The 27,706-nt window shown below is 41.3% G+C and overlaps 2 protein-coding genes across 3 annotated transcripts in view; one reads left to right on the top strand and one right to left on the bottom strand.

Annotated features, from left to right (window-relative positions):
* Nucleotides 1-13,427, top strand: part of LOC116985867 (UPF0764 protein C16orf89 homolog) — a 29,320-nt gene extending 15,893 nt beyond the window's left edge. Inside the window, exons 4-9 of one of the 2 annotated variants that reach the window (XR_004415362.1) lie at nt 153-270; nt 3,329-3,476; nt 8,525-8,626; nt 9,465-9,554; nt 12,426-12,614; nt 12,645-13,427. Coding sequence is in view for 1 of the 2 variants with exons in the window: in XM_033040956.1 (XP_032896847.1) it covers nt 153-270; nt 3,329-3,476; nt 8,525-8,626; nt 9,465-9,554; nt 12,426-12,520 (553 nt within the window). In the remaining variant the exon portion in view is untranslated. Of the gene's footprint in view, nt 1-152; nt 271-3,328; nt 3,477-8,524; nt 8,627-9,464; nt 9,555-12,425 lie in introns of both variants that reach the window. The other variant, XM_033040956.1, reaches the window with a different exon arrangement.
* Nucleotides 13,428-13,429: 2 nt separating this feature from the next.
* The window catches only part of LOC116985866 (tetratricopeptide repeat protein 30A-like), a 59,187-nt gene continuing 44,910 nt past the window's right edge, over nt 13,430-27,706 (bottom strand). The window contains 2 exon segments of the mRNA XM_033040955.1: nt 13,430-14,068; nt 16,932-17,061. Of these exon segments, the coding sequence (XP_032896846.1) occupies nt 13,932-14,068; nt 16,932-17,061 (267 nt within the window). The 3' untranslated portion in view covers nt 13,430-13,931.

Genomic DNA, 27,706 nt, shown 5'->3' on the forward strand with positions numbered 1-27,706 from the left:
TAAAGGAGATGTTTGAGAAGTGAGCCAAAGAGATTGAGATACTTGGGAAGACACCTAGAGAATAGTTTTCAATTTAATTTCAAATGAGTTGGTAATGTCATAGTCTACTAAATAAAAATTATGTAACTATTTGTTCATTCTTTAAAATCAAGGAAGGATTATAGAGTGCCTTGCCTGGATACAGCCAACTGTAGAAAAATGATGACCACAGTAAATTGCCCCGATTACTCCTTATCACATCAGTTACTGTACTTAATTATTGCTGAGATTGTAAGTAAAATTATTGCCTTATTAATACATTGAAAAGTAGTTATTTTTTATTATTGTAATACTTAAATTGTAAATGTGATCTTTGCTTCCAATTTTAAGGCTAAGTTATGATCATCATTTTTGCTCTGCTTTCTACACACTCCACATCAGCATTCACCAATAACATTTATTTACAACGAAGGCTACATTTTTTCGTTATGCAGAGACTGCCAGTTTTGTACCTTTTTCCTATTGATCACTTCAGTACAATTCACAGGAATATACAATATACATCAATGATTTGGATGAAGGGATTCAAAGAAACATTAGCAAATTTGCAGATGACACAAAGCTGGGTGGCAGTGTGAACTGTGAGGATGCTATGAGAATGCAGGGTGACTTGGACATGTTGGGGGAGTGGGCAGATGCATGGCAGATGAAGTTTAATGTGGATTAATGTGAGGTTATCCACTTTGTTCTAAAAAAACAGGAAGGCAGATTACTATCTAAATGGCGTCAAGTTGGGAAAAGGTGAAGTACAACGGGATCTGGGGGTCCTTGTTCATCACTGTGAAAGTAAGCATGCAGGTACAGCAGGCAGTGAAGAAAGCAAATGGCATGTTGGCCTTTATAACAAGAGGAGTCGAGTATAGGAGCAAAGAGGCCCTTCTGCAGTTGTACAGGGCCCTAGTGAGACTACATCAGGGGTATTGTGTGCAGTTTTGGTCCCCTAATTTGAGGAAGGACATTTTTGCTATTGAGGGAGTGTTGGGGGAGTCCAGAACCAGGGGTCACAGTTCAAGAATAAGGGGTAAGCCATTTAGAACGGAGACGAGGAAACACTTTTTCTCACAGAGAGTTGTGAGTCTCCATCTGCCTCAGAGGGCGGTGGAGGCCGGTTCTCTGGATACTTTCAAGAGAGAGCTAGATAGAGCTCTTAAAGATAGCGGAGTCAGGGGATATGGGGAGAAGGCTGGAACGGGGTACTGATTGGGGATGATCAGCCATGATCACATTGAATGGCTGTGCTAGCTCGAAGGGCCGAATGGCCTACTCCTGCACCTAAATTAAAAAATTAATTAATTAATTAAAAAAAAAACTCCGCATACAATGAGTAAAATTGGCCTATTCCAAGGCTGACTCAAGACAATAAGAACATAGTCACTGCTTAAGAGCTGATTGGCACCTTACTTTATAAACACGGCCACAAAACATTTGGACCAGCCACCATCCTGCTCAGTCAGGCTGGAATACCCTTGAAGATATGGTGACCAAAGCAGAACGAATTACACACTGAGATAACCTAGAATCTGTCCTTACACTTTTACCTGTGATTACAACCACACAGTAAAGCTTTTTGACTACTGCAATGTACTGTGTTTCTCAAATTAATAACTTTAGGCATACGGGAATCATTATTCTATATAATGGATGCAATCTTCTAAAATTACTGGGCCAGAATTTGTTGTGATAACAAAAAGAACGTTAGTCATCTTCTTTCATCCGTTCACTAAAACTGAATATCCTTCTATCAGCAGGGACCATTATTTCCTCAAGGATTTGGAATAATTTTGTAAAGTTACTTTATATTTTCAAAATTATTCTTCAACATAAATTTTCTTAGATCCTTTATTACCCACATATATAAATAAACAAAAATGTTTTGCTGCACAATATAAAAGTCAACATTTAAATACGAAAGCTTGGTACACTGACCGTCATCATTTAGGGCATTGAGTATAGAAGATGGGATGTCATATTAGAGTTGAACAATACATTGGCGAGGCTTGAATTAAAGCATTGTGCTTATGTTCGGGTCACCTTGCCATTAAACTATCACAAAGTGTTCCGAAAATGTTACGATGATATTGCCAGGACTCGATGGACTGAGCTGTGGGGAGAGGTTGGGCAGGCTAGAAATTTATTCCTTGGAGCATAGGAGACTGAGGGGTGATTTTTATAGTAGTGTATAAAACCACAAGGGGCATAGATAAGCTGAAAGCATTCAGTCTTTTCCCCAGGGTTGGGGAATCAAGAACTAAAGGGCCCAGGTTTAAGTTGAGAGGAGGAAGATTTAATAGGAACTTGAGGAACTAATATCTCACATAAATGGTGGTGGGCATATACAATGAGTTGCCAGAGGAACTGGTTGAGGCAGGTATAATGATAACATTTAAAAGACGTTTGGCCAGATACAAGGCTAAGGAAGGTTTAGAGAGATATGGGTCATATGTAGGCGAATGGGACTAGCTAAGATGAACATCTTTGTTGGTATGTGCTCCCTTCTGCTTTGAGACACCGGGTACAGTTAGTATGTTTTATCTTCAGTGACTTCCACACTACACCTAGTCGCACACATCAAGAGAAGGTGCAATGGGTTACAAGGTGTCCATGTGATATGCCTACTGCAACTAAATAGTTGGAAGTAGGAATATTTGCATGCATCTGTTTTTTGACTGAGGCACATGAAGTGTGCCTACTGATTAAATCTAACTTAGAATTACTTGGATCACTCTAACACACACAAGCGTGTATGAGAGTGATCCAAAGGAGATTCTGTGGCCTTGCTTTCCCCACCTAGTGCATGGTCCTGGCTGAGAGTATGTGAACTCCCCAACTTTAGTGTGTGAACTAAATAAATGACAGGTCATCACTGAAGTTTATTGCTAATGGTGATCAGAGTACTGTTCATGGTCTTCAGCTCTTCCACCATTGAGCAATTGTGCCTCGGATAGTTGCAGTCCGTTCCCAAGAGCCGGTTTTATTATTACTGTGGTCTATATTTCCATCGCGTGGGAATGATGACAGTGATTGTAGTCAGTGAGTACATTTTTTTCGAAGAGCACCCCTTGATAAGGTGCAGGTGGGAGCTTCTAGCTTTGTTTTTACAGAGCCATTGCATTTCTAGTCTGTGATCCATCTGCATGGACTTTGGGGACCTCTAGACCATCATTTCAATGGGAAGGAGAAAGTTTGAGGAGTTGAGTCTTGAGGACCTCTGGGGAACATAGATCTTGTGTTAATTCTTAGGGGCACCATTTTCCTTCCTAACTAATCTACTTTTTAATTCCAATTGTAGAAAAATTGCACAGATATTGTAAAATTAGGAAAGGCGGTCAGCATTCAGCATCTTAAGAAAGTATACTGCACCAACATGATGAAAATAAACTTGGAAATTGAAGATGAAGACTTTCCATTACATCGGCGTGACTTATTTATGGAAAACAGTAAGTGGCTTAAACTTAAGATTAATTATTAGCATGAAACTGAAAATAGATGTATGATGTTGTTAGAGTGTATAAAGTAGATTGTTTTTTGCATAAGTTCTAGAGATTTGAGTGCACCAATTGATCATGCTGGAGTGGGCCAGATATTTTTTGATTGAAACAGACAGCATGGAAACAGGCCATTCAGTCTACTGAGTCCAAGCCAACCATTGATCACCTGTTCACATCTGTTTTATGTTATCTCACTTTGACATCTACTCCCTACACTTTCAGGGCAATTAACCTACAAACCTGCATCTCTTTGGGAAACCGGAGAACCAGCATGAAACCCACAGATCACAGGGAAAATGTGCAAACTCCTCAATGACAGCATCTGAGGTCAAGATCGAACCCAGGACTTTGCTGCTGTGAGACAGCAGGACTACCAGTTACCAGCTGTACCACCCTCAAGGCTTAGGTTGCAACAGGCAAAGAGAAATGTGCTGCCTGGTTCTTGTTTCCTGAGTTGGGCTCAAGATCAGGTCGATGGGAGATCGGAGTGGTTGATACTGGAATCCTGCAATATTTCTTGGGGGAATGGAATGTAAGAATGTAAGAGCATGGAGCCAGACTGGGAAATTAGATGGTGGTCACGCTGATAGAAAGGCCCGGCCATAGTTCCGAGTGAGACAAAAAAGCCTGTAGATTGAAGTTATCATGTTTCTGAAGTGATAACCAATATGCAACTACATTTCCACACCTACTCGTGTAACTATAACAGAGTAGAGAATTATAGAGCAGTAACTATAACAGAGAAAAAATCCAATTAAAATAATTTCTAATTTAAACTTCTTCCTTATTTCCATTTACAAGGAGACTAGTAGGCATAGTATTGGGGTGAGAACAGGAAACGTTTAAAGGAGATGTGTTGGTCAAGTTTTTTTTATTACACAGTTGTACATACCTGGTGATGGAATCAAATGTGATTATGAGCGTTTAGATAGGCACATGAATATGCAGTTAATGGAGGGATATGGATCACGTGCAGGCAGATGGGATTAGTATAATTTGTCGTCATGTTCAGCACAGACATTGTGGGCCAAAGTGCCTTTTCCTTTTCTTATGTTCTAAGAACTATATCACCAGTGTTGACTTTGTGGGAATAAAACACTCCGGTCAGTTCCTTTACATTTAGGATTGGGGAGTGAAGTACCAGGAGTGTCGACTCAATTCAATAACTTAACATTAAGTCAATTACGGACCTTTTAAAATTATTTGTAAAGTTACTGGAAGGGATTCAGAAGGATAAGATATACATGCATTAGGACAGACAAGGGTTGATTAGGGATAGTCAGCAGGGCTTTGCGTGGGAAATCATGTCACACAAATATGATTCCGTTTTTTGAAGGTAACCAAGAAGGGTGATGAGGCTAGGGTCTTGGCTGTGGACTACATGGATTTCAGCAAGGCCTTTGATAAGATTCCGAATGGTAGGCAGCTCTGAGAGGATAGATCACAAGGGATCCAGAGAGAGATAGTCGACTGGATAGATTGGCTTCATGATAGGAAGCAGAGGGTAGTGGACTTCAGAGTATAGAAGATGAGACATTATGCTACAGTTGTACAAGACATTGGCAAGGCAGTACTTGGAGTATTATGTTCATAGTCACCATGCTATAGGAAAGATGCTATTAATCTGGAAAGGGTGCAGAGAAGACTTGTATGGATGTTGCCAGGACTTGAGAGCCGGAGATTTAGGGAGACGTTGGGTAGGCTAAGCCATTATTCCTTTGAAGCTGAGGGGTGATTTATAAAGGTGTATAAAATCATGAGGGGATTAATAGGGTGAATGAACAAAGGGTAGGGGAATCAAAAATCAGAGGGCATAGATTTAAGGTGGAAAGGGAAATATTTAATAGGAAACTGAGGGCAAAATTTTCACACAGAAAGTGATGGGTATATGGAACAAGCTGCCAGGTACAATAGCAGCATTTAAAAGACAATTGGACAAGTAAATGGATAGGAAAGGTGTAGAGAGATATGGGCTAATTGTGGATTAATGGGTCTTGTGTAGATGGGGCATCTTTTTTGGCATGGATGAGTTAGGCTCAAGGCCCTATTACCATGTTGTATGACTATGATAACCTAATTTTAGCAAGATGTGAGCTATTATATTTTGGAGATGGTCTTGATATGAATTATGTAACTGCAACACTCGGCAGAGAATTTATCCACTCAACTACTGTGGATGAATCCCATCCCTATATTACCTTGTTTTTTAAAACTATTCCATAGATGTTAACTGGAATTACCAGGGGGCGCCAACGATGGCTGCCTCGCCAACAGTCTGTCTCGTCTTTTTCCTTCTTTATGTTTTTAGTTTATTGTAAAATGTTTGTTTTAATTCATCGTTAGTTTTGAATTATGTGGAGGGTGGGGGGGACTTTTTTAATCCCTTTCCTCAATGGAGATACGACTTTTCCGTGTTGTATCTCCGTCCGCACTATGGCCTAACATCGTGGAGCTGGCGGCTCCTTGCTAGGACCTCAGAGCTCCAACATGCGGGAACCTACGGACTTTAACACCATGAGCTGGCGGTCCCTTTGTCAGGGATCGACCTCTGAGCTCCAACCGCGGGAGACTGCGGACTTTAACAACGTGGAGCTCGCGATCCCTGATAGAGAATGACTCCGGGAGTTCCAAGCCGCGGGAGCTTCGACCTCCTCGATCACGGGAGCTTCGATCGCCCCGACACAGGAGCTTCGGTCGCCAGCGGCGGGAGCTTCAATCTCCCAGACAGCGGATGGTTCAACTCCCCCGACCGCGGGAGAAAAGGAGGAAAGAAGATAAAACTTTATTGCCTTCCATCACAGTGGGGAATGGGGAGGAGCCGCAGTGGTGGAAGTTTATGTCCAATCTTGATACAGTTTGTGTGTCCTGCTTTTTTGCTATGACTGGATTCCTCGTATGTTGCAAAACATACTTGGCTGATAAATTACAATTATGATTATGATTATAAATTATATTTCATTTTGTCATTAGTCCGTGAGGAAGATCTTCCCGATATCACTCCAAAATGACTTGCGGCTGATTTGAAATTGTGTAACCTTGTTTTAATTCAAAGCACTATCTAGATCTTCCTTTAAATGGCCATTGCGTATAATTATGGAAACTTTATTGCAATTTTCTTTGCAACTGTTTCTCTGAAATCACTCCGGGCTGTCTTACAGTTCTCTGATTATCTCAAAGGCATTAAGAGCTCTGTGACTGGAATTGGATGCAGGAACTGAGATGGAGTCTGAATAGAGCATTCTACCAATGCCTAGTCTAAAATCTCAAGCCCTTATTCATGAAAATTGTCAGCCCTTTTAAATAATACTCCTTGAAAACACCTCCAGCTTGAGTGCCTAAACCACACCAATTAACTAATTTATATTTTGGATAACAACTGTAAATATTTCCCTCCCCACAGCTCGATAATTTGGAAACGCTGTGGGGACATTTGCCTTGTGATGTTCCTCCACAATGATAACATGGGAAATTCAGACAAAAAAAAAAAAGTGGGGCTAATGAGAAATTCTTTTTGCAGTGAAATTTATTATGACCTGGAGCGTACTGTGTGAAAGTGTTGGAAATAGATTGAGCATTAACTGTCTAAAGAGAATTGAATATGTAATTAATAACTGTTCTCTTGAATGTACTGAAGCATTATTGCCCCACTCCCTTCATTCTCCTAATGACTCTTTTATCTTCTGAGAAGCCAAGCAACTTGATGGATAATCTACCTATGTGTAATTAATTGGTGGTGCTGTTAAAAGGCAGTCATTTGGATTCCAGTTCTTTGTATTGTTTCTAATTCCATTCCATCAGCTGTCTCAATCTTCACCCTCCCCATATCTGGCACTATGTGCTTCTCTTTCCCCCCCCCCCCCCCCCCCCCCTCTTTTTCTCTGTTTTTGTTCTCTTCTGTCTGCCTCCATCCATCATCCATTTACCTCTGCCTTCGAACTACACCCCCTAGCTCCATATGCCAGTCATCGCTCGCCACTCCCTGTTCCACCAATCTCTTGGAGTTTCTGTCTCATCACTCCCTCTCATCTCTTAATACTGACTACATCCCCTCTCCACATTGAGTCCTGAGGCAGGATGCGGGCCTGAAATGTCGACCATTCGTTTCCACTCACAAATGCTGCTCAAATGTAGCAAATTATATCTTGCATCACTTCCTCACCTTTGCTCATGTTGCTGGAATGTTGGGGGACATATTCTTGATATTATTCTTGATATTACCTAGTTAGTACAACCCCTACTACTCCTCTGGCACTGCAAATGAGCTACTTCAAGAATGGAGCTGTGGAATTATCAGCCAATTCAGTTTGTTCCCAGTACAGGGAAGATCACCAAGGCAATAAAAGAGGTTGGTGCATCACTGCTCTGTGCATCTCATGCTGTGGCTCTGGGTTACATTTATATATAATTGCTCTCTAGAAATGCGCTGACAATTGTAATATTTTGATGTTCCTTAGTTGCACTGAGAGCTTTAATCCTGAACTGCTGCAGCTTTAGTGGTCATTGGTTCCATTTGAGATTTTTTTTAACCAGTCAACCAGATAATGAAAGACTGAACTGGGTAAGAAGATGAGAACAATGAGCAGAATAAGCCTATTTGCTCTAACCTGCTCAGCAATTTGACAATTTTCATTTCACAAATAAATTCACAAATTTCATACACATTTTTAATCATTCGAAGAGTACAGCCAGTTAAGTGGTGTTGCCAATTTTTAAAACAAAAGTTGTAATAATCTCCAGTCTGAAGAAGGGTCTCGACCCGAAACGTCACCCTTTCCTTCTCTCCAGAGATGCTGCCTGTCCTGCTTAGTTACTCCAGCTTTTTGTGTCTATCTTTGAAATAATAGTTAATTCTTCTTATGCTGTATCCAGAGACAACCAAGACTGCAAGGTGGTTAACAAATGTGTTATTTATGGTTGGGCTGAATGTGGTACCTGTATTAATGTTGGACTTTAGTTCTTCTGATCAAAGTTTCTCACTATATGTATAATTTATACAGTAATGCTTTGTGGGATGATTGGATATTCCGATTTCTTCAAGACCCAGTGGCTTGAAGCTATTCTATCATGGCAGAACCCCACTGGTTGCTATCTGAGGATTGGTAAGTTCATTGATTAATATACATTGTTTAACATTAAAGCTGCTGTTCACATGCGCGATGAGTTATTTTGAAAAGGTCCTGATGGGGAAACAAGCTACTCGGCTAAATTCCAGAGGTGAGGTGAGAGTGATTGTCCTTAACATCAAGGCTGCATTTGTCCAGGTATGGCATCGACATCCTGGTCCTGCTTGCAACAAGACTTAGACAATATTAAGGATTAAGGGCTGATGAGTGGCAAGTATCTATGACTAAAATGCAAGGCAATGACCATCTCCAATAAGAGAGTTTTACCACTTACTTTTGAAGTCCAGTGACATTGACCAACCTATTCCTTTTCTCCGGAGATGCTGCCTGACCTGCTGAGTTACTCCAGCATTTTGTGTTTCTTCGGTGTATACCAGCATCTGCAGTTCCTTCCTACACAAACTCTTGGAATAAGCCTGATCCTGCTTTTGCATCCTTTGTTATAATTTTCCAGAATTGGGCAGACGTGGAGAAATTCTTGGACTGGCTTGGAGTCTGACTCCCCCTCCTTATACCATCCAATACTTAACATCACCAAAGCAACATCACAGTGTTGAAACCCTACTCAATGGTTTCTTTTGCAGAAGCACGTCACTGTTTTTTTAAAATATGTTTACATTTCATAATTATTTCATATTTAAAAGGCAGCTTTTTTCCACTCAGATTTTCCTTAAAGTTCAGCTATATCAATCTATTGAAATACATAAACTTTAAAATTAAAATATGCAATATGATTTTAAACATAGTGTCACGATTGTGCTCAGTTGAATATTGCAAATGTTCCTCCACATTTCATGTCTTGTATTTCATACAGATTTAGGCAGGTCTGTGCAGCCAACAGAGAAGGAACGAAATGCATTCACAAAACACAAGAGAGTGAAGAGAAGAGATAGACTAATGAGTGGTAAAATATTTTAATTTTAAATATTTATTACATTTTCTTTTATTGATATCCGTACCAAATAATTCACTGGCACCAGAAATGAATAACATGTTAAATTTTGATGACATCTCAGTGGAGTCTATGTTCATCTTTTGATGTTTGAAAGCCTCAATGGAAGGAAATACATTGCAGCTGCTCCACAAACTGCAACAAACAGTTGTAATCATGTTGGTATGTCTCGGGGATTTTTGGAGATGTGTTATCATTTTAATGTAACCATGCTGGGCAATACATAATAAGGGCAAGATGATTATGATCCACCCCAGCATTGTTGTTGTGCACTTCAATGTTCCATGAAATACACCCATTTTATCTTTAAGTACGATGCCAAAAAAAGGTCCATTAAATATATGTGGGATGTATGGATGATACCTGGTAATACTCAAACTGGCTTGAACAGGTTTGTAGGTTAATTGGCTTCTGTAAATTATCCCTAGTGTGGAGGAGAGTGTTAGTGTACGGGATGATCGCTGGTCGGCGCGGGCTTGGTGGGCCAAAAGGCCTGTTTCGACGCTGTATCTCTAAAAAAGGGTGGTGCAGCAGTAGAGTTGCTGCCTTACAGCGAATGCAGAGCCAGAGACCCGGGTTCGATCCCGACTACGGGTGCTGCCTATATGGAGTTTGTACGTTCTTCCCGTGACCTGCGTGGGTTTTCTCCGAGATCTTCGGTTTCCTCCCACACTCCAAAGATGTACAGGTTTGTAGGTTAATTGGCTTGGTATAAATGTAATATTGTCCCTAGTGTGTGTAGGGTAGAGTTAATGTGCGGGGATTGCTGGTCGGCGCAGATTCGGTGGGCTGACGGACTTGTTTCCGCGCTGTATCTTTAAACAAAACTAAACTTTGATCAGAACCAGGAAAGTGGTGAAACAGTGTTTTAAATTTATCCAGTCATCAATTTGACTGCTATGACTTCAAGCCAGCCGTTTTAAAACACTCACTAAACTGCATGAATGGCATAGACTCTACTTGAAATGCAGATTTATATACCAATTATATACTTTTATGTTCTATGCTAGTTCCTCTAGCGAACATTCACTCCCACCTTAGAAACATAGAAATTAGGTGCAGGAGTAGGCCATTCGGCCCTTCGAGCCTGCACCGCCATTCAATATGATCATGGCTGATCATCCAACTCAGTATCCCGTACCTGCCTTCTCTCCATACCCTCTGATCCCCTTAGCCACAAGGGCCACATCTAACTCCCTCTTAAATATAGCCAATGAACTGGCCTCGACTACCCTCTGTGGCAGAGAGTTCCAGAGATTCACCACTCTCTGTGTGAAAAAAGTTCTTCTCATCTCGGTTTTAAAGGATTTCCCCCTTATCCTTAAGCTGTGACCCCTTGTCCTGGACTTCCCCAACATCGGGAGCAATCTTCCTGCATCTAGCCTGTCCAACCTTGTTTCCCTTGAGACAATAAGCACACAGAATGCAGGGCTTACTAAATTAAAGTTCATTTTACAATCACTAGTGATCAGTTTGTGGCTATTCTGAAAACATAACTGCCATAATAGTACTTTTGTTATATGGTAACAAATTTTCATTTGAGCTTTATTTAGCTGGTTTATAGGGCTGGATATAATATGTTTCCTAAATTCTATTTGTAGTGCAAAGATAATGTATCATTCCAAAGATGAGACAGTCTGATGACTAAAATTAGAGCACATGGTATCTGGTGACTAAAATTAGAGCACGTGGTATTGGGGGTAGGGTGTTGACGTAGATAGAAAATTGGTTGGCAGACAGGAAGCAAAGACTAGGAGTGAACGGGTCCATTTCAGAATGGCAGGCAGTGGCAAATGGAGTGCCGCAAGGCTCGGTGTTGGGGCCGCAACTGTTTACCATATATATTAATGATTTGGAAGAGGCAATTAGGAGCAACACCAGCAAGTTTGCGGATGACACAAAGCTGGGTGGCAGTGTGAACTGTGAAGAGGATGTTAGGAGGTTGCAGGGTGACCTGGACAGGTTGAGTGAGTGGGCAGATACGTGGCAGATGCAGCATAATATAGATAAATGTGAGGTTATCCACTTTGGCGGAAAAAACAAGGGGGCAGATTATTATCTCAATGGGGTTAGGTAAAGGGGAGGGTGTCCTTGTCCACCGGTCACTGAAAGTTGGCGTGCAGGTACAGCAGGCAGTGAAGAAAGCTAATGGAGTGTTGGCCTACATAACAAGAGGATTTCAGTATAGGAGTAGAGAGGTTCTTCTGCAGTTGTATAGGGCTCTGGTATAGGGATCTTATAGAAACATATACAATTATAAAAGGACTGGACAAGCTAGATGCAGGAAAAATGTTCCCAATGTTGGGCAAGTCCAGAACCAGGGGACACAGTCTTAGAATAAAGGGGAGGCCATTTAAGACTGAGGTGAGAAAAAACTTTTTCACCCAGAGAGTCATGAATTTATGGAATTCCCTGCCACAGAGGGCAGTGGAGGCCAAATCACTGGATGGATTTAAGAGAGTTAGATAGAGCTCTAGGGGCTAATGGAACCAAGGGATATGGGGAGAAGGCAAGCACGGGTTATTGATTGGGGACAATCAGCCATGATCTCAATGAATGGCTGTGCCGGCACGAAGGGCCAAATGGCCTCCTCCTGCACCTATTTTCTATGTTTCTAAAATGTAGATACTTAATCAACAATTTAAACTATTATGGCTGTCCTTATTTCATGCAAAGGATAAATATGTTGATATTTCACCCCATCACTGTTCCACTTTAATTGTTACATTGACAATTTAGAGATCAGCAGTGCATAGTGTGGATTATAAAATCATTGACTTTTACCTGAAGAGATCTGATGATCAAAATGTTTTTTCCCCCCAGATAATTGTACAAGTCATCTGACTGGTATCGCTGCAGGAGCTCTGGGCGTTTTCCTTCGCTTTTATGGCATAAGCCAGAATGTCAGAGAACCATAGAATATTTAACACCAAGCCACAGCTTTTCCATGTGATCATGCTGAATTAGTAATAGCCATTTATGTATTCTACAATTAGTTTTGTGCCTCATCCTAGTTCCCATGACTTAAGTTGTTTTTTGATGAAAATTTGTACGATTAGCTCAAGGCGACGGTGGAAAAGTGATAAAGTGTAAGATGTTCAGAATAATTATGTTCAGGCAGCAGTAGAATTTGTAGGAAAGAACTGCAGATGCTGGTTTAAATCGAAGGTAGACACAAAATGCTGGAGTAACTCAGCAGGACAGGCAGCATCAATGGACAGAAGGAATGGGTGACGTTTCAGTTGAGATCCTTAGAAGAGATGCTGCCTGTCCCGCTGAGTTACTCCAGCATCTTGTGTCTACCAGCAGTAGAATTTGTTGTTTTCAAGAGGCGTGGTCCAAATTGAGACCATGTGGGTTTCTTCTGGGTGCTCTGGTTTCTTCCTCCTCTCCAAAGACAGGTTTTGTAGGTCAATTAACTAAATATCATAGTTGGGTGGTAGGAGAATCAGAGGGGAGTTGATGGGAAGAGAGGGTAAGTTACAGGGATGTGTTACAGGGAAATCTTATATTAGATTTCCTGAATTTACAGTTTTTTTCCTTTTCAATGTCAGATAAAGTTATTTCTCATCATAATGCATTTGTTATTCCATAGTTTAGGGATTTTATCTCCCCCCGTTGTTTATTTTAATCACTTTCTTCTTTATATTTTCTTGGAGAATTTTATGGAAATGACACATTCTTACCAGTCAGAGGACTTTGTCTTGGTCTTAGAAAATGAGAAATTGGAAGTGCATTCTTTAATTTGTGCACATAAATATTGCTGTCTTGAACCATACTGTGGAATGTTAATGTAACTCGTAGATTAAACAATACAACATCATCTATAGATTTCATTATCTTCTTTATTCAGTAACATCTAAATCGGAATGCAAAGCTTTGGTCATCATATGATTTTAGAAACAAGTTTTAACAAGAGATTACATCAGAGACAAATATCTTACATTTGTTCTAGAAATACACAGATCAGTGAAAGTTTAGAAGATACTGGTTTGGACTTCTTTCTCAGATCTGGTTATTAGAGACAGACAGATTTCAGTGAAATGTGCCTACATTTGTCGAACAAAAATGCCACAAATAAGATTTGCAGTAGTGTCTGCTTTATCCAGGGAATAGAAGTTGTATATATCTAGATAGGTAGAGGATACATTTGTGAAATTTGGTGCCTTTACAAAATATAACTTATATTAACATTGGCTGAGACTAAAATGCCAAAAAATAAATATTTCAATGAAAAAACATTAAACATGAACCAGGGCTAAATTGTAAAATAATGTAACTTTAATAGATCAGCCAAGCATGTGTACTCTTTTACAAGATAAGTACTCGTTAGCTATTCCACCCGATGATCTCATAAATGAGTGATTTCAACAGCCGTGCCTGGTATGTAACTGTGTTCTTTCCTGTATGCAGTCTTTGTTCTTCTAAGGGTTGTTCAATCACTGCTAGGACACTCTTGCCATAAACTAAATGGGTCAGATTAAAAAGAGTATATTAAAAGAAAACATGATGCTATTCACAAGCTTCAGATATCTCAAAGTGATTCAGTCAATTAATGTTGGAGTATCGTCACTTCTCTAAAGTAAACTCAGCTAAAGTATTCATATGTAAACCTACAAATAAACAATTCAAATGAAGACTTGTTCCATGTAAAAACACGAAAAAAACTCCTGAAAAGCGAAAGCACCACGTGTGGTTAAGCTGCTATGATCAATAAAACGAGGCAGGAAGCAGCATGCAATTATAATAAATCCAAGGAAAAGTGGAAATGCAACAAGTATCATCTCATAAAAGACAGAATATAAAGAGAGCATTTAATTGCAAAGGTTAATTGAAAAAAATAAGCAAGAATTATCTACAAATCTTCAGGAACATATTGAGAGAATGTCTGAGCTAATGAAGAAATTAGATCACTCAAATGGAACCATAATGGAAGCTAAGGTTATGCTTCAGAATTGAATTAGCACTTTGCACAGGTTTTATAGGAAGATGCAAAATAAAGCTATCTCATGAAAACTATATATAAAATGGAGGAACCAAATGGGCTTAATACAAAGAAACAATTGTACAATCTAATTTTTGCACCTTGGTGGCCACTCAGCAAATGAATGCCCCTGCTCTTTCAAAGACAAATCCAGTAAGTCCATTGTTTAGTTTAGAGATACAGCGCGTAAACAGGTCCTTTGGCCCACTGAGTCTGCTCCGACCAGTAATCCCCGTACACTAACACTATCCTACACACACACACACACACTAGGGACAATTTTTTACCAAAGCTATTTAATCTGCAAACCTGTATGCTTTTGGAATGTGGGAAGTAACCGGGGCTCCCAGAGAAAACCCACACAGTTCACGGGGAGAACGTACAAACTCTGTACAAATAACACCCGTGGTCAGGATCGAACCAGGGTCTCTGGCACTGTAATGCAGCAACTGCGCCAACATGACACGCCATTGTCTTGTATCTCTACATTTTGTCCACTCTCAAAGTAACTTTATGAATCATTATCTACCATCCAGTCAATGTAAGTAGATATTGCCTTGTACCTCTGCAGTTCATTTGCCAGCAATGTTACATCTGTGATCTCTGCTTTCTCATCCCTTCAGTTCGTGGAAGCAAGGACAAACTAGCCTTCCATATTGGTTAATATAATTTTCTAGCTTTTGTACTCAATGCCTCTATTTATAAAATCTGAGGTCCCTTGATTTATTAACTTTTAATAGACCATTCCGTCACCTTCATAGATTTCTGCACAGCCATTCATAGGTATTTTTTAAATTGCATTTCTATTAAGGTTATACCATTCAATATGCAAGGTTTCGCTGAACGTTTTGTATCAAAATGCAGCAGCATAATGAAATAAATAAAAAGCATTAAGATACGTAGGTTAAAACGTTTCAAGCTACAGGGAATTATCAGGGAAGTGGTAGTGAGAGAACTATTGCCTCTGAGCCATTGTCCATCTTTGCTCTCTTCCCAACACACTGTTTGGCTGCTATGCAGGACAGCCGTTTGCCATCAGTTCAACGTGCTCAGAATTCCACTGAAGGCAACAAGAGACAACTGCGTTGGATAGAATTTTGTTAGCTACAGGTATTATGGAATATGGGGAGAAGACAGGTCAAAGGAATTCAGTCACAGATCAACAATGCTGTCATGGAATGATGAAACAGGCATTAAGGCAAAATTCAATTATCTTATCAACTGAACAAGGTACAATGATAATTTGTTATTCAGGCAGATATTAAAAGATCTATCTATATAATATTAAAACTGTGTGTGTTTCTGCCTGACTTGTGGGTGCCAGCCTTTGATTCGTTGCTACGCCAACACCAGACCCAGAAACACCGACATTTTTCCCATTTCGGTAGAGATTTCACTTTTCATTCCAAGTATCCACTCATGAAATTTCGTCGTGTTTATGTACACATTTTTAATAAAATCCTTCTCCCACTCACTCATTTTGTCGCCTCCTGCTGGCCAGCGACCATAACGGCTGCTGGCGCCCGCCTCTCGCCTCAAAGACACCATTTAAAAACAGCCGCACTGCTGAGTGCTGGAATCTTATGTTCGGGAACGGCTTGAGTTGGAGGACCACGTCTCCCGTGAGGGCTACGGGTAGGGAACGGCTGCGTTGAGGGAGCAGAACCAACGGGTCTGCACTTGGGCTAGTTAGAATATAAAAATATAATCTGAGCGACCGACAGCTGGGGCCCGGGTCGGCACCACAGAGGTGTGAAGTGGGGGCGTCGATAGTGGTGAGACCTCGGCGGCGGTAGCAGTGAAGCCTCGCGACGATGGGACTTCAGCAGTGGTGAAGCTTTGGGGGACCACCGTGAGGGGGGAGGAGGGGAGAACACTGGAGGACCTGGCACGGGGGACCACCCTGAAGGAGGTGGAAGAACAATGGACAATTGGGGAGGGTGGGAGAACAAAGGACAATGGGGACCCGACGTGGGGGAACTGCTGTTGGGTGGGGGGAAGAGGAGAAGAAAAGGAGGAGCTGGTGTGCTTTGTAACTTTGTAAGCGCCCTAGGTGGCTGCTATTTGTATACATTGGATAAGCAAGCAAAGAATTTCACTGCCTAGTCACATGTGACAATAAAGAATTCCAATAAAGTATTCAATTCCATTCCAAAATATATCCTTGCTTAGGAGAAAATGTCTTGCTTAAGCTTTGTTCACAGATATTTTAGATCTCAATAGTGCTAACAACTTATTTCAGAGCATTTAAAAAAAAGATAACTTTTTTTAAAAGGTGATAATTTTTTTCATTTTTGAGTTAATGGCATTTCAGCTTTTGCAAATGTTTTAAGTACTGTACTTACTTTCACAGTGCTCAAGGAACTGAATGCATTCCTGTATAACGGTGTCTCTTAGCATAATCATGTGTTTTGCCATATTTTCCAGTAAAGACAAGAAACACCGTTTGGCATAATACCATGTATCTGTTCCAAGCTGTAAAGGAGAAAATGAACTTTAAAAGTTTGGAAGTCAATTTCATTTTTATGTATACTAATATTTACTGAAATATCTGTTCTGTATTTATCAATGAGGGCAATTAAAAATGTTTTTTTTTAAATTTCTCATCCAAGCTTTAATTAAATATCTCCCTATCCTGAACAGAATGGTTTAAGATCTTCATTAAAGAAAATGAACTCAAGCTGGTTAAATCTAATTTTGATGAAAATGTTATTTTAATAATCGTGACTTTGACATACAATGAATTGCAAGGCTATTGACTGTCAAGAATACCATAATTGAAGTTGTTGAACATAAAATGTCAATAGATAGACAATAGGTGCAGGAGTAGGCCATTCGGCCCTTTGAGCCAGCACCACCATTCACTGTGATCATGGCTGATCATCCACATTCAGTACCCCGTTCCTAATAGACAATAGGTCATCACAATTACAGCTTCAAGGTACTGATTTGACAAAAACACCAAATGAACTGCCATTGGTGGCATAAACTTAATTTAGTCTATTACAGGGAGGTTCTGCTTTGATTGACAAATCATAGAGTAAATGTTGTGTCTTCGTGTTTGATATCCTGATAATAACGACACAATTCAGGTTGTTTCAGTTGCCTTAATTTACTCCTTTATTCAGCTCCTTTATCTGTGTGGCGTAGTAATACTGAAAGTGCTTACATACCTAATCACAGTGTGTGTGTGTGTGGTGAGTGTGCCTGATACAAAGTAGTGCAGGAGGTTGGGACTGCTACAATGAATATGTAGCATATGTAACATCCCCCCTTCTCAAAAGAAAGGAACAAAAATTAGTGACACTAGAGGATTGCCAGAGCGAGGGTGGCAATCCTGTAGCAGATACCGTGGGATTATTCTGCCCACATTCATGGCATTCTGCTTTCTACTATACTACACAACAAAATATATAATGGCAGCTTGTTTACTTTCAGGTAGTGCGTAGCCAGTCAAGAGTCATGTCTTGGCGTGACTTGTCCCTTCCAGTGCTAGCGATAACGCGCTGGGGGTAAGATGTTGCTCCTGGATCTAGTAGATCTGGTTGTTGCCTGCAGTGTTGCACTCGATGTATTGGTAACTTGTGGAGTTGTTTCCTGGCCATTGGTTGGTGCTGGTTGACTATATGACTCACTGGTAGCAGTTTGTGAGAATGTGTTGTCATCAATGGCAGGTGTTGCTGCTGCTGTGGGTGGTGTCCTAGGAGTTGCTGGTGTTGTCTTTGAAGTTGCAGGTGTTGACATTTCAGGTGTCGGGCGGATGTGAATTCTGTTTCGTCTCAACTGCCTGCCCGGTTCTGTCTCTATGATATATGATTTTGGGGTTCCAGCCCTGCTGGTGATTTGTGCTGGGGTCCATTTCTTTGTTGTTGGATCCTGAGCATGTACGTTTTGGCCTTGAAATAGTTCAGGCAAGTACTGTGCATTTTTGTTGTATTGTTTCAGCCCCTCCTCCTGGGCAGCTGCCAATTTTGCCCTTGTTTCTTCTTGGTCGATAGGGGGTTGGATTTTGCTTGGCAGGGTGGTTTTGTATTTCCTGCCATTTAGCATTTCTGCAGGAGACTTCATGTCAGCCTTTAGTGGAGTTGCCCGTAAGGATAAAAGTGCCAGGTTTGGATCCTCCTTTGCCTCTCGGCATTTTATTAGTGTTTTCTTGGCTGTCTGTACTTGCCTTTCAATAAACCCATGGCCCTTTGGGTAATGTGGTGAAGATGTTGTGATTTTGAACCCGTATTCGGTGGCCAGCTCTCTGAATTCCCGAGATGTGAATTGGGTTCCATTGTCACATACGATCTGCTCAGGTATTCCTTGCTCTGCAAACAACCCTCTAACAATTGACACAATTGTTTTAGCTTTCAAGTCCTTTATGTTTCTCACAAATGGGAATTTGGAGTAGTAGCAGGCCATAATCAAATACCATTGCTGGTTCTCTGTGAACAGGTCTGCTCCAATGGTTTGCCATGGCCGGCTTGGGATATCACTGGGTGTCATTTCCTCCTTCTGTTGTGAATTCCTGTATTTTTGGCATATGTGGCATGTAGATACCAGCTTTTCTATGTCCTTGTACATGCCTATCCAGTACACAGCGGATTTAGCACGGAGTCTGCACTTTTCCATTCCTAAGTGTCCCTGGTGGATCTTTTCGAGGATTTCTTTTTTCATGGACTTGGGTATGATGATTCGTGATCCGGCCATCAGGACTCCATTCTCTACCGAAATATCATCACGGATGGTCCAGTATTCGCGGAGGATAGGCTGAACTTGTTGTCTCTTTTCTGGCCACCCCTGTATTACCATTTGGGTGAGGAGCTGGAGTTCTTCATCTCTGGCTGTTTCCTCTTTGATCTGTTCCAGCTTCACGCTTGTCACACTCACAATGTGGTGGATCTTTATGCTCAGCCCTTCCATCTCTTGTTTGTCATGTGTTGATAGTCTGGATAGGGCGTCAGCTAGCAGCAGGTCTTTTCCTGGCTTGTATCTGATGTTGTAGTCGTAGCTCTGTAGCCTCAGTAATAGTCTCTGTAGTCTGGCTGGTGCTTTGGTGAGGTTTTTTTTTCCGATTTGTTCTAGAGGGCGGTGGTCTGTTTCGATGTCGAAATACCTTCCATATAGGTAAGTGTGAAATTTCTCGCAGCCATAGACTACTGCTAAGAGTTCTCTCTCTATGTTTGCGTACCTTGATTCTGTAGGAGTGAGTGCTTTGGATGCATACGCAATAGGTCGGCCATTTTGTATCAGTACTGCTCCAACTCCTCTCATGGAGGCATCAACTTGGAGTGTTACAGGTTTCTGTCTGTCATAGTACTGCAGGATCGTTTCTTTGCTGATGAGTTGTTTTAATTTCCCAAAATCTTGGCTATGTGAAGCACACCAATCAAATTCAGCGTTGTCTTTCATCAATTCACGGAGATTTGCTGTGTGATTAGCAAGCTTAGGTATGAAGACTCCCATGTATTGTATGAGCCCTAGGAAACTTCTTAGCTGTTTCTTGTCTTTGGGTTCCTCCATGTGGTTGATAGCATCCACTTTTGTAGGGTCCGGTTTCACTCCTTCTGCAGAGTAAATCAGTCCAAAGAATTTGCACTCCCTTTCTTTGATTATGCATTTGTCTGCATTGAGCTTTATGCCGGCTCTTCGAGTTTTTTCCATAGCCTCATGGAGGTTGTAATCATGCGTGTTTTCATCTCTGCCGTATACTTGGATATCATCTGCTATCCCGATTGCCCCTTTACAGCCTTTGTATGTTTCATCTATTTTCCGCTGGAAGACATCTTGACTCACCTTCAGCCCGAATGGGAGCCTGTTGAATCTGAATCTGCCAAATGGCGTGTTGAAAGTGGTGAGCATTGATGACTTCCGGTCTATTTTGATGTTCCAATATCCATTGCTAGCATCCAGCTTGCTGAACACCTTGGAACCGGCCAGTGCTGGTGTGATCTCTTCAAGGGTTGGAGTTGGATAATGGTCGCGCTTCAATGCATTGTTCAGATCCCTGGGATCAAGGCATATCCTTAGTTTTCCGTTTGGCTTTTCTTTGATAACAATTGAATTTACCCAATCAGTTGGTTTAGTTATTGCTGTGATGATGCCCTTTTCTTCCATTTCGTTTAGTTGTTCCCTTAGCCTCTCTTTCAGTTCAAGGGGAACACGGCGGGGTGGGTGGATCACTGGTTTCACACTGGGGTCTACTGTGATATGGTATTCGTATTCCTCAAAACAACCAACGGTATCGTCAAAACACTCTGGGTACATGTCCATCAATTCTTCTTTGTTCCTGATGGGCGGCCGGTTTTTGATGGGTATGTTTCTGTCAATTCTGCAGGAGTTTGTCTTGATTCCATGGTTGATTGACACAATCTTCAGTCTTTGGCACGTGTCCAGGCCGAGAATAGCAGGTCCTTTCGATTTAGTGATGTAGAAGGGGCATTTCACTTCTTTCCCTTTGTATGTTCCTGCTATGATTGTTTTGCCTAGCTGTGGGATTATGGAACCTCCGTATGCAGCTAGGACTACATCGCTACTTACAAGGATTCCTTTCCTGACGCTGCCATCTTTTGTCATGTGTTCAGGGAATATCTTTCCGTAAAGATTGACTGGTAAGATATTGCTCTGGGCTCCAGTATCAATTTTGAGCCTTAGATTAATCATTGTTCTTTTCTTTCCCACTTTTTTCTGTAGTTGTATTATAGTATATGCTTCATCTCTGTTGCTATGTGGTTTGTTGTTTCCCATTTCGTGGACGTCAATGGTCCCAACGGAAAGGAATTCTTCCTCAGAGGTATCTGAGGTTATCTCCTCTTCCTGTTGGACGTGTGCGTGTATTTGTTTCCTTCTCGTATTTCTATCGTTTTTTGACCATTGCTGCTTTGGCTTGGTGCTGTATGATTTTGTTGACCTACACCTTTTCTTCCAGTGGTTAGGCCTCCCACAGGAGTTGCAGGTAGTCCCGTATGCTGGGCACTCCCTGCGATCATCAAATGCATGCTCTGTACCGCAGTTCCAGCAGCTTCTTTGGCTTGCTTGTTTGTTTGCATGCCTAGAAAATGTCTGCTTTGGAGCCTTTAAGGTGGAGCCAGGGTCACGTTTTGAGAGAGCGTCTATATTCACTCTGGTGCTGCTCTGAGATGAGCCAACTTGAAGGCAGAGGGAGGACATTTGTTTCCTTGTGGCTTCGAAAGCTCTGGCAGCATCTACGGCGTCTTTTAGGTTGAGGGTGTCTTTCCCTATTAGGGACTTTTGGACCTCTTGGTGGGCGCACCCCCATATTAGCTGGTCGACAATTCTGTCATCTTCATCACCAAATCTGCATTTCTTGGCCACGTTCCTTAGTCTCGACAGGAAAGTGTCGGTTGTTTCTTGTGGGTCTTGTCTTAGCCCTTGGAACTCATACCGATGGATTCTGTGGTTTGATTTGGGCTCCATATGGTTCGCAAACCTTTCAAGGACTATTCCCGGATTATTGCAGTCGGGCTCTGTTAAGCTCCAACTGTTAAAAATGTCTAGACCCTTCTCCCCGAGCCATAGTAAAATATAACTGACCTTCTCTTCATCTGCAGTTCCTTTCAGGAAGCTTTTGAATGCCAGCTGGCTCTTTTGTTTGAATTTCTTGAACGCCTCCACCACATCATCGGCGTCCCAGTTCATCGTAGGGTGGAGGCTCATTGCTGCTGTGGAGGCCGCCATCTTGTGTTGTTAGGCGGGTGCACAAAAAAAAATCAATTTCTCTGCAGCCGCTGTTCCTAATTCACAATAGCGATTCACAATAGCGCGGTTTTTTACTCGAAAGTCACCGCTGCCACCATGTTGTGTCTTCGTGTTTGATATCCTGATAATAACGACACAATTCAGGTTGTTTCAGTTGCCTTAATTTACTCCTTTATTCAGCTCCTTTATCTGTGTGGCGTAGTAATACTGAAAGTGCTTACATACCTAATCACAGTGTGTGTGTGTGTGGTGAGTGTGCCTGATACAAAGTAGTGCTGGAGGTTGGGACTGCTACAATGAATATGTAGCATATGTAACAGTAAATATCAAAAAATTATCAATCAATGACCTCTACGATATGCATATAGTGCATGTATAGAATGCCGTGATTTCCCTATGCTCGTTAATAGAACAAAGTTACATTGTCACATCTTACTAGAAATATAACAGTGTATTAATGTATAACTCGCCAAACAAGATTAAAAACATCAGAAAAATATCTAGTGTTAGAAGGAACTGCAGATGCTGGTTTAAACCGAAGATAGACACAAAAAGCTGGAGCAACTCAGCAGGACAGGCAGCATCTCTGGAGAGAAAGAATGGGTGACGTTTCGGGTCGAGACCCTTCTTCAGACTGATGAGTTTATGTTGCTCATTTTCCCAATTAAGCTCATCACCAAACTTGTAGAAATTGGAAGTCAGCATTTCCCTCTGCAACTGGATCCTTGACTTCCTGACCAACAGACCACAATCAATGAGGATAGGTGACGAATCATCCTTTACGATAATCTTCAACACTGGTGCCCCGCAACAATGTATTCTCAGCCCCCTATTATCTTCCTTATGCATTAATGACTCCAGCCGAATACTTTCTTAGGCCCCATTCGGTCATGGCTGTCCATGGGTGTGCACAGGGTGCTATTCCCTATATGGAGGACGCTTGTGCGTGACTTTGTTTTACGTGGGGATACTGGTGCACAGACAGCCACCCCACAGTCCTTGACAGATCTGGGTCAGGATCCGGTGGCATGGAGTCCAAGACGACCGGAGACCTTTTTCTGCTGCAGCCTTCATTCGCCTTCCCAGCCGTCGTGATGCTCCACAAAGGTCAGCCATCATCCTCCGCCTGATCCAGGTTTTGGTTGGATTGCTCTTTGTCAGAGACCTCCCCCTCCACCTTACCGCCATGAGTGGCCCTACCAGGAGCATAGCTCCAGATGGCATCGCTCTCAGGATCTGAGGTGCACACAAGCTTCTCCACCACGACAAGGTGATAATCTTCAATACAAACCCAACTCAATTTATACGTTCACAGATGACACCACCGTAGTGGGCCGGGTATCGGATAATGATGAGTCTGAGTACAGGGAGGAGATGGAGAATCTCATAGCCTGCTGCCAAGACAACAACCTCTCACTCAATGACAGCAAGACAAAGGAGATTGTGATTGACTTCAGAAAGCAAAGCAGCACACATAGAAACATTGAAAATAGTTGCAGGAGTAGGCCATTCGGCCCTTCGAGCCTGCACCGCCATTCGATATGATCATGGCTGATCATCCAACTCAGTATCCCATCCCTGCCTTCTCTCCATACCCCCTGATCCCTTTAGCCACAAGGGCCACATCTAACTCCCTCTTAAATATAGCCAATGAACTGACCTCAACTACCTTCTGTGGCAGAGAATTCCACAGATTCACCACTCTCTGTGTAAAAAATGATTTTCTCCTCTCTGTGTAAAAAATGATTTTCATTTTCACATACCCCAGTATACATTGATGGAACATCCAAAGCTTCAAGTTTTTAGGAATAAATATCACTAGCAATTTGTCCTGGACTGACTATATCTAGGCTATGGCCAAGCAAGAACACCAACACTATTTCCTTAGAAGGCTAAGGGAATTCGGCATGTCCCCAACAACCCTCACTCAACTGCTACAGATGCACAATAGAAAACATTTTATAGTTTATATATATGTATATAGCATTTATATACGTTAAACTCAACTGCATGCACAGTCTGTATCCCTTCATTCCCTGCCTGTTCATGTGCCTGTTGAAATGCCTCATCATCACTGAAAATTAGGGTGTTTAATGGATCATGAAAGTACCCTCGTAATGATATGATAATGAAATGCCAACTGATCACTCCAGCTTTCGAAGGGCTTAACCTAAACGATCATTATTTTGCATGTGTTAAAAAAATTCTAGAGATTAATCTTTTATCTTTTAATCTTATATTTTCCTTGGCTCTTTTTCTTTCTCCAATATTTTTTCTCTTTATCTGTGCCTGATTTAGTTCTAATGTACCACTGTAATCCATCCTCTTCAGTTATTCCCGTTTCTTTCTTAATCCTTCAATTTCATTGGCAAAAATGTTATACAATTGGTCCTGTTCACTGAGTTCCTCGATGCATCATTGTCAATTTCTATTTCCACTAAAGAATGTAGAACATTCAACAATACAGCACAGGAGCAGGTCCTTCAGCCCATGATGTCTGTGACAATCATGATGTGAAACTCACATCTCATCTCTATCTATCCAATCCCTTCCTATTCATGTACCTGTCTAAATACCTCTTAAATGTTGCCATCATATCTGCTATCATATTGACTACTTTGTCTGGAAGTGGGTTCCAGGCATTTATCACTCTATGTAAGACACTTGTCTCCTAAATCTCTTTTAAACTTTGCCTCTCTCGCTTTAAAGCAATGCATTCTAGAATTTGACATTTCCATCCTAGGAAAAAATATCCTATTTCCCCTTTCTATGCTGTTCATAATTTTACATATATACTTCCATCTCTCAGGTTGCCCCTCAGCCTTTGACACGCCAGGGAAAACAATCCAAGTTTGTGCAATCTTTCCTTACAGCTAATATTCTTTTAATTCAGGAACCTCTTGAATGAATGAATGAATAAGTTTATTGGCCAAGTATTCACATACAAGGAATTTGTCTTGGTGCTCCGCCCGCAAGTGCCAACATGACATACAGTGACAATGTATGGTGAACCTCTGAAGCCTCCACATCCTTCCTGTATTGCACACAGTAATCTGAATGTGGCCTAACCAAAGATTTGTACAGCTGCATTGTAACGTGAGCTTTTACATTCAGTGCTCTGATCAGTAAGCTTGGCATACATCTTCTTTACCACCCTATCAATTGTGTTGGCTCTTACAGAGAACTTTGGACTTACAGTACATCCCCAGATCCCTTAGTACATAAATGCTCCAAAGTGGACTGTCATTTACTGAATATTTTCTTCTTACATTTGACCTCCCAAAGTGCTCACACTTGTTCATATCTAACATAATCTGCCATATCTCAATCCATATTTCCAATCGATCTATATCCAGCTGCATCCTTTGACAACCTTATCCACAACTCAGCAAATGTTTGCGTTGTCTGCAGTCTTCTTATCAGCCCAGCTATATTTTCGTCAACATAATTTATATTTATCACAAACTATCAGATCTCAGTTCTAATAAGTTTTGGAACAATACATTTTGAGTTGAAATAGATTATGACTTGATGTCACTAAGATTTGGTTCAGTATGTTTTAAGCTCTAAAATGACAAAGATGTAAACAAGGGATTGCAATAAACAGACATTTTCATGATCTACGTGAGTGGAGACATGACAAGGTCAAACATTTTTTCTGAGTTTCATTATTATAACAATGCAAGTGTCAAGTTAGTCAAGTTAGTCTGCATCAATGACTACTATACCAGAGGTTTTATAGAGGTGGCGGATATACGTGATATTCCTGATTACTTATTGTCCAAGTAAGTTGCGACTTGTGGACATTGCAAGCAGTCATAAATACTGAACGCAATAATTTTAAACAGATAAATGAAATTTCAGAAGTTTGTTAAAATGTTCTAAATTTAATCACTTTGTAGACTATCAATGCTATCTGATTTTTTTTCCCCCAAGGTGACATAATTGATAATTCTTCACGATACATATATCAGTGTCACAAGTCAGGTGCATAAATTAAGAACTCATGGTATTGGAGGAAGCATGTTAGCATGGATTGAAAAGTGGCTATCACATAGGAAAGAGGGTTTGAATCTTTTAAGTTGAAAGGATCTAAAGGGGCTGTCCCACTTGGGCGACCTAATTGGTGAGTTTAGAAGAGTATGAGAAAATGACATGTTGAAGACCTCCTTCGACTATGTTGAAGACCAGCTTCGACTAGTGGACACCGAATTGTGGAGAGTGAAGATGACCTCCTTTGATCTCCTTCGACCTCCCTTCGACTATGATGAAGACTATCTACGACTACCTTCGACTACCCTCGATTACCTACGACTAACCCTACGAGTAAAAAAAGTATAGATTTTTTCCATGACGACCTTTTTTTACTCGCGGGCTTTTTTAACATATTGAAAAAAATGCCACGACCTAGCTGAGGCCTCGAGTACGCGGAGACCACTCTCGAGTATGAAGGAGAGTTATGCCCCTGACCCACTTAGGAAACCTGAACGGAAACCTCTGAAGACTTTGCACCCCACCCAAGGTTTCCGTGCGGTTCCCGGAGGTTACAGGTGGTTGCCGGAGGTTGCAGGTAGTGGAAGCAGGTAGGGAGACTGACAAAAACCTCCGGGAACCGCACGGAAACCTTGGGTGAGGCACAAAGTCTCCAGAGGTGTCCGTTCAGGTTTCCTAAGTGGGACAGGGGCATAACAAAGACCTCCTACGGCCTCGTGTCGATCATGCTGCGAGTATGAGTCAAGGGCAAACTTGCCAGAACTCTCGGATTAGGTTGCCCAAGTGGGACAGCCCCTTAACTAGGGAATGGCCAACGATTACTTTTTCCTCCTTCAGTTATTATTATGTAGGTAAGTGACCAGGATGAGGAGGGGGTGAATGTATTTTACCAATGACACAAAAATAGGCAAAAGAGTATGTTGTGATAATGATAATGATAATTTTATAATGGGATATAGATAGATTGGATGATTGGATAAAAATTGGCAAATGAAGTTCAATGTGGGCAAGTGTGAAGTCATGCATTTTGGTAAGAGGAATCAAAAGGCAGCAATTTATATAAATGAAGAGAGACTGTAAATGAGTGGTACAGAGGGTTCTAGGTGATCAGATGCATGAATCACGAAAGGTTAACAGGCAGATGCAGCAGGTAGTTAAGATTGAAAAATGGCATATTTATTATAAAAGGATTGGAGGTTAGAAATAGGGGTTTTAGCACAATTAGTACAGGTGTAGGTGACATAACCTTTACAAGGATTTGGAAGCATTGGAGCCAGTCAAAAAGGGATTGATAAAATGTTAAACAAGTTGGGGGTGGGGACTGTGGTCTGTATTCTTTGGAGATTGGAAGAATGAGGGATAACCTTGAGACATACAACATCCTGAGGAGGCAATGATAGGGTTGAGATGTTTTCACCAGTGG

Source organism: Amblyraja radiata, chromosome 22, assembly GCF_010909765.2.
Source record: "Amblyraja radiata isolate CabotCenter1 chromosome 22, sAmbRad1.1.pri, whole genome shotgun sequence".
NCBI classification, from domain to species: Eukaryota; Metazoa; Chordata; class Chondrichthyes; order Rajiformes; family Rajidae; genus Amblyraja; species Amblyraja radiata.